The 15,557-nt window shown below is 36.9% G+C and overlaps 1 protein-coding gene across 3 annotated transcripts in view; it reads right to left on the bottom strand.

The window, feature by feature from the left end:
* Positions 1–1,381: 1,381 nt before the first annotated feature.
* SHROOM3 (shroom family member 3) overlaps positions 1,382–15,557 on the bottom strand; it is a 172,341-nt gene continuing 158,165 nt past the window's right edge. For all 3 annotated transcript variants that reach the window (XM_072405481.1, XM_072405482.1, XM_072405483.1), the window contains 5 exons: positions 13,890–14,714; positions 11,543–12,052; positions 8,825–8,969; positions 2,863–3,135; positions 1,382–2,064 (listed from right to left, as the gene is read on the bottom strand). In XM_072405481.1, coding sequence (XP_072261582.1) covers positions 1,717–2,064; positions 2,863–3,135; positions 8,825–8,969; positions 11,543–12,052; positions 13,890–14,714 — 2,101 coding nt within the window. In that variant the 3' untranslated portion in view covers positions 1,382–1,716. The remainder of the gene's footprint in view (positions 2,065–2,862; positions 3,136–8,824; positions 8,970–11,542; positions 12,053–13,889; positions 14,715–15,557) is intronic.

The following is a 15,557-nucleotide window of genomic DNA, read 5'->3' as shown; positions in this document are numbered from 1 at the left end:
CCGCAGGCACTGGGGACACATCCTGCTCCTCTGATCTCCAGCCGCGAAGTGCAGAGACGTTCTGCGGGGTTTCCCAGTGACGTCGGTGCATGCGTCAGTGTGGGTACACAATTCTATTGTACCATGTGGTCAGTTTTGGAGTCACATTGTGTTCACATTGTTTTGGTTTATCTATAGTTCTTTAGCTTCCAAGTTATCCCCTTCTTTTGAAAAATTCACACAAGAATGTTATAACGTGAATTCAAAAAAAAAAATTTATTGTCAATATTGTGTTTTGTTATTGCCTGAAATCAGAATTCATATACTGTGATATTTTTGTGTCGGCATAAGAAAAACAGGAATACATAAAACAAGGTGGACAATACAGAAGTGACACACAGGTATATCTTTGCTGAGCAAAGTGTTTCCTTTAAAAGGACAGTTTCAAAAAGACAAAGTGAACCCCCTTTTGTGCCAGATACCAATGTAAAAAATTAAGAAACTTCCTGACAAGCAGTTACTAAATATAATGACATCTATAGCAAACACCAAATCATTTGCTTTCATTTCCAAGCCGCCCTGCAAAATGACATCTGCTGTGAGATATCACAAACAGCATCATTTCTAAGTGCAAAACAGTTTTCCAAAAATGCATTCAATATTTTTAGGCACAGTCTGAATGTTAAAGGCTGGTGTGTATTTTAAATAAAAATATTGCAAACCTTATAGTTTGAAACAAGGCATATGATAAAGTGTAAGCACAGGTATCCTTCAGTGAAAACTGCATGTCAAGAAAATCTGTAGATCTACTTGCACCATTTGCTGGAACAAAATGGAAATCTGAACGTTTCCTGTAGGCAGGAGGACTCCATGCCATTCTGCCTCGTAAACCCTTTATTATAATATTTAGCCTCATTGATCAATAGCAAGAATTGGGAGGTAGAAGGGTGTGTGGCCAAGCTTGGTCCTATGGATTTGTATTTAACTTCAGCTACCTATATCTAAATCTACAGCTACCTATATCTAAAGAAATGGCTTTCATTGAATTCCTATGCTTACATGTTCTTTCACCATATATGCATATTCCAATCCAAGGTTTGTAAAATAAAATGTGTAGAAATCTTTTTCATTGGCACAATTTTTACAGATATTTTGACTGTATAAGCACAACAATATGTTAGCCAGATACAATGTTCTACTTCACATGGTACTTCTGTCAATCCAAAAGGGGTGGGTTTATGTAAACTTACAAAAATGCAATAAAATAAGTATTTTTCTTACTGGGCACCAATGACTTAGTTAATTTTCATTACAACATGAAAAGGCAATCTCTACAGCAGAAAAAAATGTTAGCCTATATACAAAACATACATAACTGAATTACAAAAAAAGGAGTTTTATAAATAGAAAAGCAGAGTCAATAAGGCCAAGGTCCCACATAGCTACAGGCTTGCAGTCTTATAGTGTGGACACAAGAATAATATATTGTCTTCTTGCTCCATTAATGCGTGGTTTGGATGTACTTTCACTGTTCCCAGCAGCACCTAGTACTGTATGAGCAAGGGGGTAGAGCAACACATTCAGTCATCCCTTCACCACCAACGAAGTGATTTCCAGAATTTTCATTACTTGACACTTCTTTGATTTATAGCCATCATTACTGTGCTTGTAACACCATTTACTTTTAATGAAAATATAGTCAATGTATACATCTGCCTGAGTTGTTGGAGATAAACATTAAAGTGAAGTGGTCAATGGTGGAAGCATCTTTACATTCCCCGAAGAGGACGCTCCTTCTTCTTTCAAAGGCACTTTTCTGTTGTCCATGAAATCTCTAGGTAAACTTTCTAATAGGCAATCCAGTTGCTCCTGACCCAGTTTGATCTTATCATCCAGCTCCCTCTGTTCAATAAGAAGAGAAGACTTCATTTTCACAAAATGCTGGTAGTCCTGAAACTGATCCCTGGTGAGGTAGTTTCCTAAAATGTCCGTCACCAATTTTTCTCTGCGATCAAGGTTTTCCTTAAGTTCCCGGGCATCTTCATGCTGACCACAGAGTTGCTTTTTCTTTTCATTCCAGGTGTTCTGCAGAAATATTATAAACACAAGATTAGTCAGTAGAAGCATACCTTTCACCAGCAGATCATTCACAGATTATATGTTTGTTATGGTTGTCAGACAACAAGCATTTTCAAAGGAAGGGATCAGCAATATAAGCTATCATATTTCTCAAATTACAGATTCCTTTAGGAATGGAATTTATAGAATACTAATGGGATATTATGGACTAATAATTCTTAACAATTTTACTTATCTATAAACTTGCTTTGCAATATGTCTCTTATTTCTGACAAAAGTTTTACATATAAAAATATTCCACCTGTTTTTCCCAAGTAAAAACAAGATTTCATAGTGTAAGAACCTTTAAGAAGTCACAATATGGAGTTATCCATTGGATTAACTTTACATTGAGCCTTGCATTCAGTACCCCAGGATTCAAATAGCTCATCACAGTTCTTTCTTCTTGTAATCATATTTAGCAATTATATTGAATAAGCTACATGGGGAAGTACCTACAAACTCATTAATTATTTAGCTTGGGAAACCCATTATTAGGGCACAGTTGCTAATAACTAGGAGACTGCCTTAAATTGCCAACAATCTTGTGCTGTGTTGTGCTATGAAAAATAAGCAATCCTATTACTATTGGGCCACCTTGATTCAATCATATTTATGAGTGTTGGGAAAATGTTCGCCAAATACTTTTAACACGGTGTTAGGTTCTGTATAGAGAATAATCTAAGAGATAAGTTCTAGAAAAAGGGATAGAATATAACAAACAAACACATTTTATTAGTAATTTCAATAAAAGATTGTAGGTACCCTTTCTTCAGCAGTGGCATTTTCACCCAAGGTGCGTAGTACGTTTTCTACTTTGGCCAAGCGTCCTGACAGTGAGAGAAGAAGGTTTACCACCTTGTCCAGGTCTCCGATGAACATCTTGTACTTGTCAAATTCATTAGGCTTGCAGAGTTGTTCTATTAATGCCTCCACCTGCTCACCGAGACTGTTGTTGTACTTCATATCAACTACAAGACTTTCCTTAGCACCCTTTAAGATGTCAAGTTTATGTGTAAGGCTGGTAATTAATTCCACCTAAAAAACACGAGAAGAGAAAATGTCCGATGAATTTCAACACACTTCACCTTATGAGTTATGTACGGTATGCAAATACTTTTTTATTTACCAGCAGTTCTTCACCTTATGACAACAATCCCCTTGCATTTCCAACATGTTTCATGTAATGTTTAACTTTTTCCTTTATTAAACCTTTACATTAACTAAATCAAAATACTAATGTTCTGGTTCTGGGGGTTCTGGTAGATCATAGACTTAAAGCGTACCTATACTCACAAAATCAACCTTGGCCTATGGATAACATAAGCCAAAGGTATATTCATCTAAATACTCCCCCCCCCCCCCAGGTCTCTTCATCCTAGGCGGAGAGGTGCAATCTGGGAAATGCCATCCTTGGTGGGAGTGTTTCTAATCCCCTCCCACTGCCCTATGTATGCAGATTATTTTTTGTCGGGGGGGGGGGGGGGGGGGAGTGGGTGGAGAAGAAGGTCAGGGGAGGAAGAAAATGTAAACTTGACAGTCACAAGCTGGCCACTTCTAAACACTTCAAAAATTCAAACACTTCATTATATTTTGCATGGATACAGCTGACCCAGCCAGTGCCACCAGGAAAGACATTTTAGGGCAAGTCAGTAAGAATAGATTAATAATTGAAAGACTAGTTTTTAAGTATAGTTCCTCTTTTTTTTTTTTAAACTTTATTTATAGACACAGAAAAGACAATGTACAAAGTTATAACCAAGATATCATCAGAACAGTGCAAAGCCAGAGTAAATGAAAACAAACAATAACAGGCTCAAGGTTAGTGTTACAAAGATTGGGCCGTAGAAAACATCAGCAACATGCAAAAATCATGGCAAGTATCAACAGTTCGACATAGTACATTGGTATAACATCATTTGTGCCCTTGTTGTTTGAGAATTAAACAGACTAACAAAATCACGTCATGTCTGACTGTGTCCTCCATTTTCCAAAATTTTCCTTTTGCCAAACAATACTTCAAATTAAAAAAAAAAAGAACATCAGTTCATAAACCATTGAACCAAAATAAAAACAACCAAAACTCGGGGTGGGGGAGGGAGGAAGGGAAACTTTTCTGTTCCGGTAAATTAGCACCCTATTTCTTTTATTTTTTTTCTATTTCCATGTCATCATTTTCTATCTCCATGTCATCATGTAATGGCTTATCACACTACCCATAGGGGGTCCTGTCCTGAAATGTAAATTGTGCCACGTGGAATAGCGATACCGGTGCAAGACTGGCTATAGGGAATATTCAGGTGGCTCTAGGGAATATTCCATATAAGCATACCATTTATCAAAAAATTTTGTCACAGCTTTGTCATCTGCGTCTGCCACCTCTAACAAATCATTACGGTATAACATAACCATTGAGGATTCTATCAGTTTCAATCGGGGTGGATCTGTGTGAATCCACTGTAGCATTATTGCCCCACGGGCGGCCAGCAAACACAAGGATATCCAGTTTTTTGTCCCCCTAGCTAGTTTACATACCTGTACATCCCAGTTCCCAAACACATAGAAGAGGTTCCATTATCAACTGTAGGTTTGTTACTTTCTTAATGTAGGAAAGGACCTCGGTCCACAATATTTGGATTATGGTACATTCCCAAAGGTTATGTTAGTTCCTCTTTAATAACAGCATGCAATGCCAAGCTACAATATCTAAAGCTAGCAAAGTACTTTCTTGTATCAAAAGAGGAATGGACGAGATGGAGACATAATCCTGCCCCTGTACAAAGCATTGGTCAGACCACATCTGGAATATGCAGTCCAATTTTTGGCACCAGTTCACAAAAAGGACATTGTGGAATTGGAGAGAGTGCAGAGAAGGATAACTAAACTAATAAAAGGAATGGAAGAGCTCAGCTATGAGGAGAGATTAGCTGAACGGAATCTATTCTCCCTTGAGAAGAGACGTATAAGGGGGGGATATGATCACCCTGTATATATATATATATATATATATATATATTTATATATATATATATATATATATATATGGTCCATATAGAGAACTCTCCTCCCCATTATTCACTTTGAGATCATTACAAAGAACAAGAGGACACTCTTTGCGTCTGGAGGAAAAGAAGTTTCATCTCCGGATAAGGAAGGGATTCTTCACTGTAAGGTCTGTGAAAATGTGGAATCGGCTCCTTCAGGAAGTAGTTTCAGCAACTACTATAGATTACTTCAAGAAAAAGCTGGATGCTTTTTTAGAAGATATTAAAGCTTTAAAGAAAAGATAACAGACTATTAATCCAGGGAGCTTCCAATTGCCTCATTGAATCCAGAAGGACATATTTTTCCCCTGTTGGAGCAAATTGTACCAAGGTATTATGTACAAAGAAAAAAAATGTGTTTGTGTGCCTATTTTTTTTTTTTTATTTTTTTTTTTGCTGCTCTGCTGTGCTCCTACAAATTAAAACATACTGGTAGGTTAATTACTAATATGCAAAAGAGTATATGCATATGATTGTATTAAAACATGTGAATGATTACTCTTTTCTAACACTCCATTTTTGTCATGTAATAAATAAACTAGGTATTTTAAATGGAAATTTCATTTAAGATTTGTTATTTTTTGTCATACAAATTTCAATTTTCAATCCTATTTTGAATGTGTGTGTAAATATTCTTTTAGAAATAAACATTTGTTTGTGACTAAGGATTAGCAGAGCACTATAGGGTTAACTAAACAGTTGTGCAGCAGATTTTTAAAGCAAAGTTTACTCTGAGCTCCCTGATAAGGGATGAGTCCTTACTGTTGAATACTGAGAGGTGGTACCAAAAGACTTCTTTTACCAAAGAAACAAGGTAAGAATGTTTTTTTCAATGCAAAAATATCCACAGTATTACCTGCTGTCTCAATATATTAATGCAAACTTAAACTGTATACAAATCCAATATTAGTGGGAGAGTACAGTTTGGTGGAAAAGATATGTATTCCCTTTGAAGTTGCTATGTCTTAAGCTGCGTACACACTTCCAATTTTTGTCGTTGGAAAGGATCTTTCACGATCCTTTCCAACGACAAGGGAGTGCACGATGCATGAACGGTGCTGTACATACAGCACCGTTCATGCTCTATGGAGAGGGGAGGGGGAGAGCGACGGAGCGGCACCCTGCTGTGCGCTCTCCCCTTCCCTTTCATTAGGATCGGCTGTCGTCCATCGTCCGTGGATCCGGCAGGTCGGTCGTCCGGACGATGGATGACACCGACTGTACACACGCCAGATTTTCGCCCGATAATTGGCCGATGCCGATTATCGGGGCGATAAAAATCTGACGTGTGTACGTAGCTTATGTTCTAAGTTTTTAGCTTGCTGTATCTGTACCGTGCAGTCTACAATATTTGAACTATACCTGATCAAAATAAATACATTTTTTTTACAAAAGCACTACACATTAGGCTGCGTACACACTTTTAATAAGTGTCATTGTCTTTCGCGAGCCTTTCCAACAACAAAAGATTGAGCGAGTGCTGTACATAGGAGACGGAACGGCACCCCGCTATACTCTATTCCCTTCACTTCCATACGATCGTTCGTGGATCTGCCAGGACAGATCCATGAACAACAAGCACTGACACACACCAGGTTCTGGTCCAATATCAGCCCTGAGGTGATTATTGAATGAGAATCATCTAACATGTGTACATAGCCCTACTGTAAAAATATACCAGTATAGCCATTCCTTCTAGGGTAGCCTGAACTTCTGAAGTTCTCTGAAATATCTTTTGATTGTGTAATATTTTTTACATGAATGAATTATTTAATCATGGTAACATCAGGCGATTAAAGTCTCGTTAAAAACCAACCCGGTAATTACAGTATTGACTGATGTTTATGAAGTCTTAATGAATACCTCTATATAGATATTTTCCCCCAGGGAACAAACACTTAACAGATTAGCTGCACAAACTGAGGTCCCTCTTTTCTTATGTATATTTTATAAAGTAGCCAGCTGCTCACTTTTTGTGTGTTCTGAACTATTGCTGCTACACTATGTACAATTTACATAATGAAGAGCTGAAATATTAACTGAGTTGTGAATTCTCAACACGGAATGTAAATCAATCTTTGTCCCTTGGCACTTACAGGGTCTGTATGGGTATTCTGTCTGTCACATCCTCTCTGTGGCAATAGACAGCGGATTTGACCTACAAGCACTTGTTTTGTTTTCATTAATCAGTATTGCTGTAATTCCAAAACAGCAGCAGACATAACGCTATTGTGCAGACACAAAAGTGGTCATTGATTGCCCAAGTGAGCCCTCCACTATCTGCCCTTGGTAATGACTGTGCTAGTCTCCCATCATGTACTGCAGAAGGAAGCATGCCAGTGTAATTACCAGCATGGCACTAATCACTTAGATCGCTTTCTCCTTTTCTCAGGGACATGTGGCTCCTCTGTCTTTTGAGGCAAATGATGAAACTTTGACAAAGGACATCTACATGCAATATAATGACCTCAGTTAAAATATTAGACTATTTTATACTTTTCATTTTTTTCTAAAGATATACAAAGCATGGTGATAATAAAATACAAAATTACACAACACATGCAGGTACAGAAATAATAAGGATGGAAGTCTGGAACTCTTTATTAGATATTGGAATGTGTTACTATCACTTATCAACATACTGTGTGTATGTCTGTGTGCTCCTTTGGCAGTACGGCCACCCCAAGCCACAGCCAGTGTTAGCTCTGTAGAAATCCAGCCCCGCATTCTACTTATATAGCCAAACTCTTGGACTGATTTTCAACAAAGTAGTAGCAGTTGAAAACTCCATAATTGTTACTTTTAAGGTAGAACACATGTAGAAGACATTCACCATCTCCCATGCAACACAGATGTACACTTGAACACTGACAATGAATCAGTGGACTGGTTCCGCTTCAATGTCCCAACAATACCTGTGACTTGTGTTGGGAGATGGCTGATTCCATTAAAGCACGCTTTGTTATAAAATTACCTTGAGGGCTTATGTTCATGAATCAATAAACAATATGTCATCTTCACACCCAAGCATTCAGCATCTCAGAACATGCAGCACCCTATTAGGCTTTTGTCTTACCACATATGTCTGAAAACTCTGAATCCATAGCAGTGAGTTAGTCATTAGCTTTATTTTTTTAAACATTAAGATATTCCCATTAGACTTATCCACTAACTATTAGAAAGGGTGACTTAGTCAAACCTTTCTTTATCCAGGAAGGATTGTTCATACAAAATGTGTTTAAATGGAAGTTGCAAGAGAATTTTGTTTCAGCTGCAATGTGACAAGTGTATTGTGTGAATCCTGCAAAACCCGCAGGAGCACCCACAATATGGCTGTACTCAGGGAACTGCCCTAAACCTCCTTCCCCCAAGGTATGCTGCTAGCTTTTGGTAATTGGCTTTTGCTCAGGCTGATCTTTTTGGCACAAAAAAAACAGGCTATGGTCAAGGTCACCAGTAACTGATTACAATGTAGTCAGGGCAATAAGCCTCTCTGAAGGGAGAAATGCCACTATTACATGGCAAACTGTCAGTTAAATAATTCACCCACCGCACGTCAATGCAATCAGACTGCAGTTTTTATATTCATAGTGATTTATTCCATTTATTCCACAGGCTGCCCAAATTTTACAGTTAGAAAGGAGATCACTTTCTCTAGTATTACCAGATAAAGCATAATTTACCTTCTTTCCATTTACATCAGCTTTCATTTCTGTTTTTGTGTGTGCTTCTGTGATTTTTCGTAGTAGCTCAGCTTTGGAAACAGACATAGAGTAATGGGCAGAGGAGCTCAGTACATTTTCTGCAGAGTTTTTCTTCTCTTCTTTCCTGTTCAGTGGCCAAAGACAAAACTGGTATTATACATGGCCAATACATATTTTTTATACTATATATATATATATATATATATATATATATATATATATATATATATATATATTTATATATATTTGCTAATATGCCAATCCTATACCAAAAAAACATGCTTATCCAAACGAAACACAGTGACCCATGGTAACTATTCAGCTGTGAGTTAGTTCACTGTGTATTTCCCCTGTGCTATATATCTCTAGCATAAACTGTAGCTGGTATAACTTTTTACAAAACAAGTGGTTTCTAAGCATAGACTGAACACAGCTAAATGATTTTATAATATTTCTTAGGAAAAAAAATAGTGCTAATTGGTTTATTTGGCTAACTGGTTATTTTGTTGTAAATAAAAAAAAACACAGTTTCTTCTACCACATGGTGGCGCCATTATCCGCCTTTCCATTCACATTTATTTGTACAGACATTTCTTAGTGGTATTGTATGAATGCAATGATTGCAATAATTGACAGATTTTAAAATAACAAGACAGACTAAATAATATTGCTAAATATTAGTCTTCCAATGACGAAAAACATCAACAAATATACAAAACTTGTACAAAAAATGATTTGTTTCAAAAAAGTAAAAAGTTTTCCCCTTTCACACTTATTTTTTGTATATTATAAATAATAAATCTTATCATTAAAAACAATGCAACACAAAGTTTTTATATCTTGATATTTTCTCTAGATGTCTTTTCGAATGATATTACCAAATGTAATCTAAATGAATCCTTCTCATAAACTACAAGTATTCAATGTACCATCTACTTCTTATTAATTTATATTCAAAAATATTTCACTGAAATAGCAATAAGGACACAAAGACATTTTAATTCTTTAAAATCTTAAACCAACTTCCAAAAAAAACCTTGCCCAATTGTTTTTTGATCAACATATTGTTTAAAAAAATGCCTGTGAGTTGATTGAAAATGTAAAGCTTTAGAAAAATGCATTTTTCATGGGAATCATTTAGGGAGTTTAGAAAATATGTGCACTGAATGTATTGATTAGGTCAGTGTTTTTCAACCATTTTTGAGCCACGGCACATTTTTTACATTAAAAAAATCCTGCGGCACACCACAAATCAAAAGTGTTACAAAATTACACTTTGTAGCTAATTCTCGCCTCTAAAAATAAACAAGGCGCTTGAGCTACCTACTGCCACCCACTGACATGGAAGAGTATTACATTACTCTGCCAGTCACTACAGCACAGGCACTCGACAATGGTAATTGGATAATTTCCCACGGTACACCTGAAGATCTCTCACGGCACACTAGTGTGCCACGGAACAGTGGTTGAAAATCACTGGATTAGGTCATATAAAGAGAGGAACATAAGGGGCTGCATTGTTCCCCCCAACCCTTTTACCTGGGCGCACCACTCTGTAATTTCCGTACCCACCCGGCAATTTTTGGGTGGTTACTGATGAGTTGGGTCACAATACAGGGGCTGCCACCTGCCTACAATTTTCCACCCAGTTGTGGATCTCTTTTCTGATGGAGTGAAGAAAGTATGGGAATATAAATTTATACAAAAACTTCAAATCACTATGCAGTAGCCTTGATAGGGACATAAGCTTCATGTGACTATGAGTGTACAGACATTTAAAAACTGTCATAAAACAAGTAGGAATGAATGGGAGCTGTACACACTTTATTCAATGGGGAGGGGAGAGAAGGGGGAGATATGTCAAGCTGGAGGTGGCCCATTGTGGGGAATACAACAGTCCTTGTAATCAAAAATGTGTATTGTTAAATGACATTGTGAGACACCTGTAAAGGTGATAGATTATGAATGGTCATCTACAGAGATGAAAATCTAGCATCTGTATAAACTTTACAACTGGCTTCATTGTATAGATTACAGTTTAGCTCCCAGACAGATAACAGATAATAAGGTGAAATGCTACAACCAAAGGTACTTATTTCACACCTCTGCTTTATTGTATGGGATATTTTTGCTAATACCTTTCCTGTCCCATTGACCAATACTCCTGTCTCTCCCTATTCCCTATTTCTTGTAGGTTTATTCACTGTAGATGTATAAATAAGCATAACATTGCAGTTAGGTGTGTAAAACCTAATTAAGGAACATATTTATAAAGAGGCAAACAAACTATTAGTCAACAAATCTATGTTATTTATACACAAATAATGTCATTTTCCATCTGGCCCTATTTATAAAAGTGGAAAAGAACAAAACTTGTGAGCAGCATCACCACTGTACAAAAAATTAAAGAAGGCCATGGGTCACAATGGAGATCAGTGCATTAGGCATTTAAATTATGTATTCAGTACACACATATATACAACATAAACTTCAAACTGCACTTTGCATGCATTGATTTCCAAATTTATGTCAGTTAAATTACTGTTTAAAGGTTGAAGTGGAACTAATGGTAAATATGTAGGAATACATAAATGAAGCTTTTTACTGGCCTAAGAAAAGGTAAATTAAACTTTACAAACAAGTAGACAAAACTGAAAAGTGATTCAATTATAAGAAAATTTTGGTAGAACTACTTACTTTCCACTGCTTGCTGATGACAACTCATCTGACATCATTTTGTCTTTGATCTGCCTTTTGCTATTCTCTCTTAAAGCACTGGGGCTTCTCATAAACATGCCCTCCATTAAGTCCATAGTTGTTTTCATCTTAAACTCTGGATCCAAGATGTCAGCCAGAGATTTGTCCTTATCTGCAATCTCCTTGGCCAACTCCTGAGCTTTGACATCCTCTGGAGACATCACAATTGTGCTGATATAATTATAGGTGGGTTTGATTTCTTGGACGGGGCTTTCTGAATGTTTAAGTGCTGCATTGGAGGTTTCTTCATCCTGAGTTGGAGGGAGGTTTTGAGAGCTCGGACCTGTACTTACTAAACTTGCTTTTGACTGAGGTATCTCTGCTGAAGAAGATGCACTAGCCTGAGGAAGTTCACTCTCTCTTGTAAGTTCAATAGCAGTTGCTATGTTCAAACCACTCCTTTCTGTCAATATCTCCTTCTCCTCTGTGCTATCCTCGAATTTGGGATATCTGCCATTAGAAAAGAGGAAATGAAAACAAAGCTATAAGATGTGATGGATCTTACAGACATAAATCTTTTATACATCAGGGCAAAATAAAAAAAAATTATCACATCTCTGAAATACATGTATGTTTCCCTGTCTTTTATCCCTTTAGCACAATTTAAATTCCTATTGATCTGTCAGGAAATCCAATGTAACATTATTAAGTTATTTTGACTGATAACATAGTGCCTTTTAGCAGTGACATTCCTATCACAACCCCGCCTGCTAGTCTATAGAAGTCCACAGCTCCCTCAACCATCCTGGTCCCATTCCAAACATTTTTGGTGCCTACATCCATAGGAACCGATTTCCCAGCAGCTGTCTCTGCAAGTTTCCGGTTGCCTGCTTTTGTCACTGAAGCATTATTTCCAGATAACATGGCTTTTAGGACTCTTTCTATGTTTTCATTTGGCAACAATCAGGCCTGGCCATTGGCTGTTCAGGAACCCAGCACTGAATCATGGGAAGTGAGGGAAGTCACATGTTCCCTACACTTAAAAGTATCGGATTTTCTAACCAGGTATTCATATCAAGAGTGGATAGGGTAACAAACAGGATAAACAGAAAATGTAATAATAAAATAAATTTATAAGCAGCATAGCAATGTAAAGGGTCTGCTTGTGGTTTGCACTGTTCACTATTATTTTTTATTTAACAATATACTGACTTTATAAGAGTCTCAGGAATAAACTGCACAAACGTGATGGTGACACTGCATGATCTAAACTATACAGACATAAAAAAAAGTCTAACCTACTATATATACACAACCAGAACACTTGTCCTACTCTCTGAAAAGGGGCAACACTAACAGAGCTGCATACAGTATATACCATGTTTACCTGGCAACTATTGATATCTCTAGAAAAAAAGGTGTTACTATTTTTCTTTTGTTCAGCATATAAAAAACTTGGTTTGTCGATTTCTATATGCAGTTATATACCACTTTTTCTGTATTACTGTGATTTACACTTTTACTTTACCATCCTTAAAACACCAGTGTCTCCTAGTGGATTTCTTATCTTAGGATCCTTTAGACCAGGGGTGTCAAACTCTGGCTCAGGAGCCAAATCTGGCTCCAACGTTCTTTTTTTTTTGGCCCCCAAAAGAATCCTAAATATGAATGTTCCAGATTGAATGTGAAGCAAAACATCTTTGTTCAGCAAAGGCAAGGTGATAGTGCTTTGTTAAAGTGTATTTTTTGTTTTTTTCTAATTTTGGATAACATATAGAAGAAATATGCTTAACCTATCAAGTAATTTTGCTTTCTGTTTGAAAGATATACCCTTTCGATTTGTAATTATTACTATATAAAGTGAGAAACGACCCTAAATGGTACAGTTCTCAGATTTGTTGTCAAGAAAAATTTAATTTTACATCTAAGGGATTCAGCTTACTTTCTACTGTGTCCATGGGATATAAAACCAAAAAAAATCTCCAATAGGACACAGGCAATAAAAAATGCCTAGCGCGGTTTTACCACTGCTATATATACAAATGTCCACAATTGAAGGATGGACATTAGGGAATATTGTAATGTACATGCATTTTTTATACAGAGTATTTGTTTTCCCTTGACTCTTGTGTTCCCTGACCCCAGTGCCAGCAGACAAAAATGCACATGGGAGAAAAGAAAGACATTAAATAATAACCTCTGTCATTTTTAGAGTATGCAAGTTTTTTAGTACATAGGAGACATTTGTCAACTAATAATCTACCAGTTTTATATGTCAAGTTATTTATGTTTATATCCCAAGCTAACCACACTTGTATACACAATGTACTTTGTGGCTAACACTTACATTTCTTTCTGGTCTTCTCTTACATTCCGTTCATAATGCTGGGTGGGGGCGGCCATCGAAGTTTGCATTTTCTCTTGCTTTTCCTTCAAAAGAGCATCTTCCAGAGTTGGAGGTGGGAATGGAGGTGGGGATGGGGGAATAAATGGGATTTCAGGGCATGTTTGCAACTCTTGGTCCTTAACAAATACTTCATCATCCACATCATCATTCCCAACCACAGGAGATAACTGGAGACCAGATTCCGATATACGGAGAGATATATTCCTGTGGAGAGAAGGAGTTTCAGACTCTGATGAACTGCTGCTCCACATTGTATTGCTTTTCCAACCAGAAGAAACTTTTTGTCCAGAAGTGGTGTTTTGTGACATGTTTACTTCTTTTGTTAAATTTAAGCCCCTGACTTTTGGTGGTGGAGGCCTCTGTGGTGGAGTTGTTTTTACATGAAGTTTGTTATGGTTATTACTGTAAAAACTTAAATCCATGTCACCTTTATTTTTAGTCTCAAATGAAGACATTTTAGTAGTTCTGTTTTCAGCATTTACATCTTCAGCAATATCTGGCGTCTTGTCACTCGGTAAATCTTGTACACTTTTAGATGGACTAAGGTTACCTGGTGAAGGTAAAGTGGCCAGTCTTGTGCTCTGAACATTAATATGCTGTGGTTCTAAATGGCTCTGAATTTTCATACTACTCTGATCAACAATCTTATTTGATGGAGGAACCATGCTTTCTCCTTCGGTGGAAAACTGGTGGCTGTGATGTAGTTGAATCGCTGTTTCAGAAGGTGCTGTTTCTGGATAATCTTCATTTTTACTTCTAAAGGAACTAAATATAGACAAAGAAATCATAAGAAACTAAAATAAACTAGGTTAAAATGTAAAGGTTTAGAAGTTTGTCAAGCTAAGATTTCCTGTAGTATTTCATACAAACACACTGAAGAAGTAAGAAATCGCACGTGCAAAGGATTTTCTCTCATAGCTTGTTGGATGTTTTTTTTTTCCAAAATGGTGACTTGAACCTGATTGGTGGATATCGACAATAGCCACAGTCCTGATTATCAAGGGTCATGTTGCCAAATACATCAGCTGATGGATTATGTGCAAGAAATTGGAGCAGTTGAACTATCTACACTGAGAGATAAGTTGATTGCACAGCTATATCTTTCCCATATTCATTATCTTACCAATTTTCAATCAGCCAAATTGTCAAAACATACTGGCTTTTTATTTGCAAGAAAGGTCTCATCTAAGCAAACCTACTAGAACAGTACAAAGCAGAGCTTCAGAGCTTCCCAATGCCCCTATAATAAATGATATGTATAATAGAATTATCAAGGTGTATGTGACTATATAAATGTACAAATCAGGTAAATCCTGTCACTAATAATTTTCTGAACTGGTTAAATTATGTATATAAAGTATAACCCAAACAATTATCTGCACTATTAAAATGTTATTGCTTCTCATCTTCATTACCACTTCTTTGCTAGACTTGGCCCTGACTAGGGCTGAGCGAGTGAGAATATTAGGTTCGATTTTGCGGCGAATCTGGCCTTTCTTGCTTACCGAAATTGTAAGCGAGAACAGCCTTCTGATTCGCTGAGAGGTTGAGCTCTCGCCAAACAGGAGGATTTACAGGGCTGCATGATGCTGATAACCTTTAGTGCCG

The sequence above is a fragment of the Pyxicephalus adspersus genome, chromosome 3, assembly GCF_032062135.1.
Source record: "Pyxicephalus adspersus chromosome 3, UCB_Pads_2.0, whole genome shotgun sequence".
Taxonomy (NCBI): domain Eukaryota; kingdom Metazoa; phylum Chordata; class Amphibia; order Anura; family Pyxicephalidae; genus Pyxicephalus; species Pyxicephalus adspersus.
The sequence above is the reverse complement of the archived record's forward strand: the minus strand, read 5'-3'. Positions and strand labels throughout refer to the sequence as shown.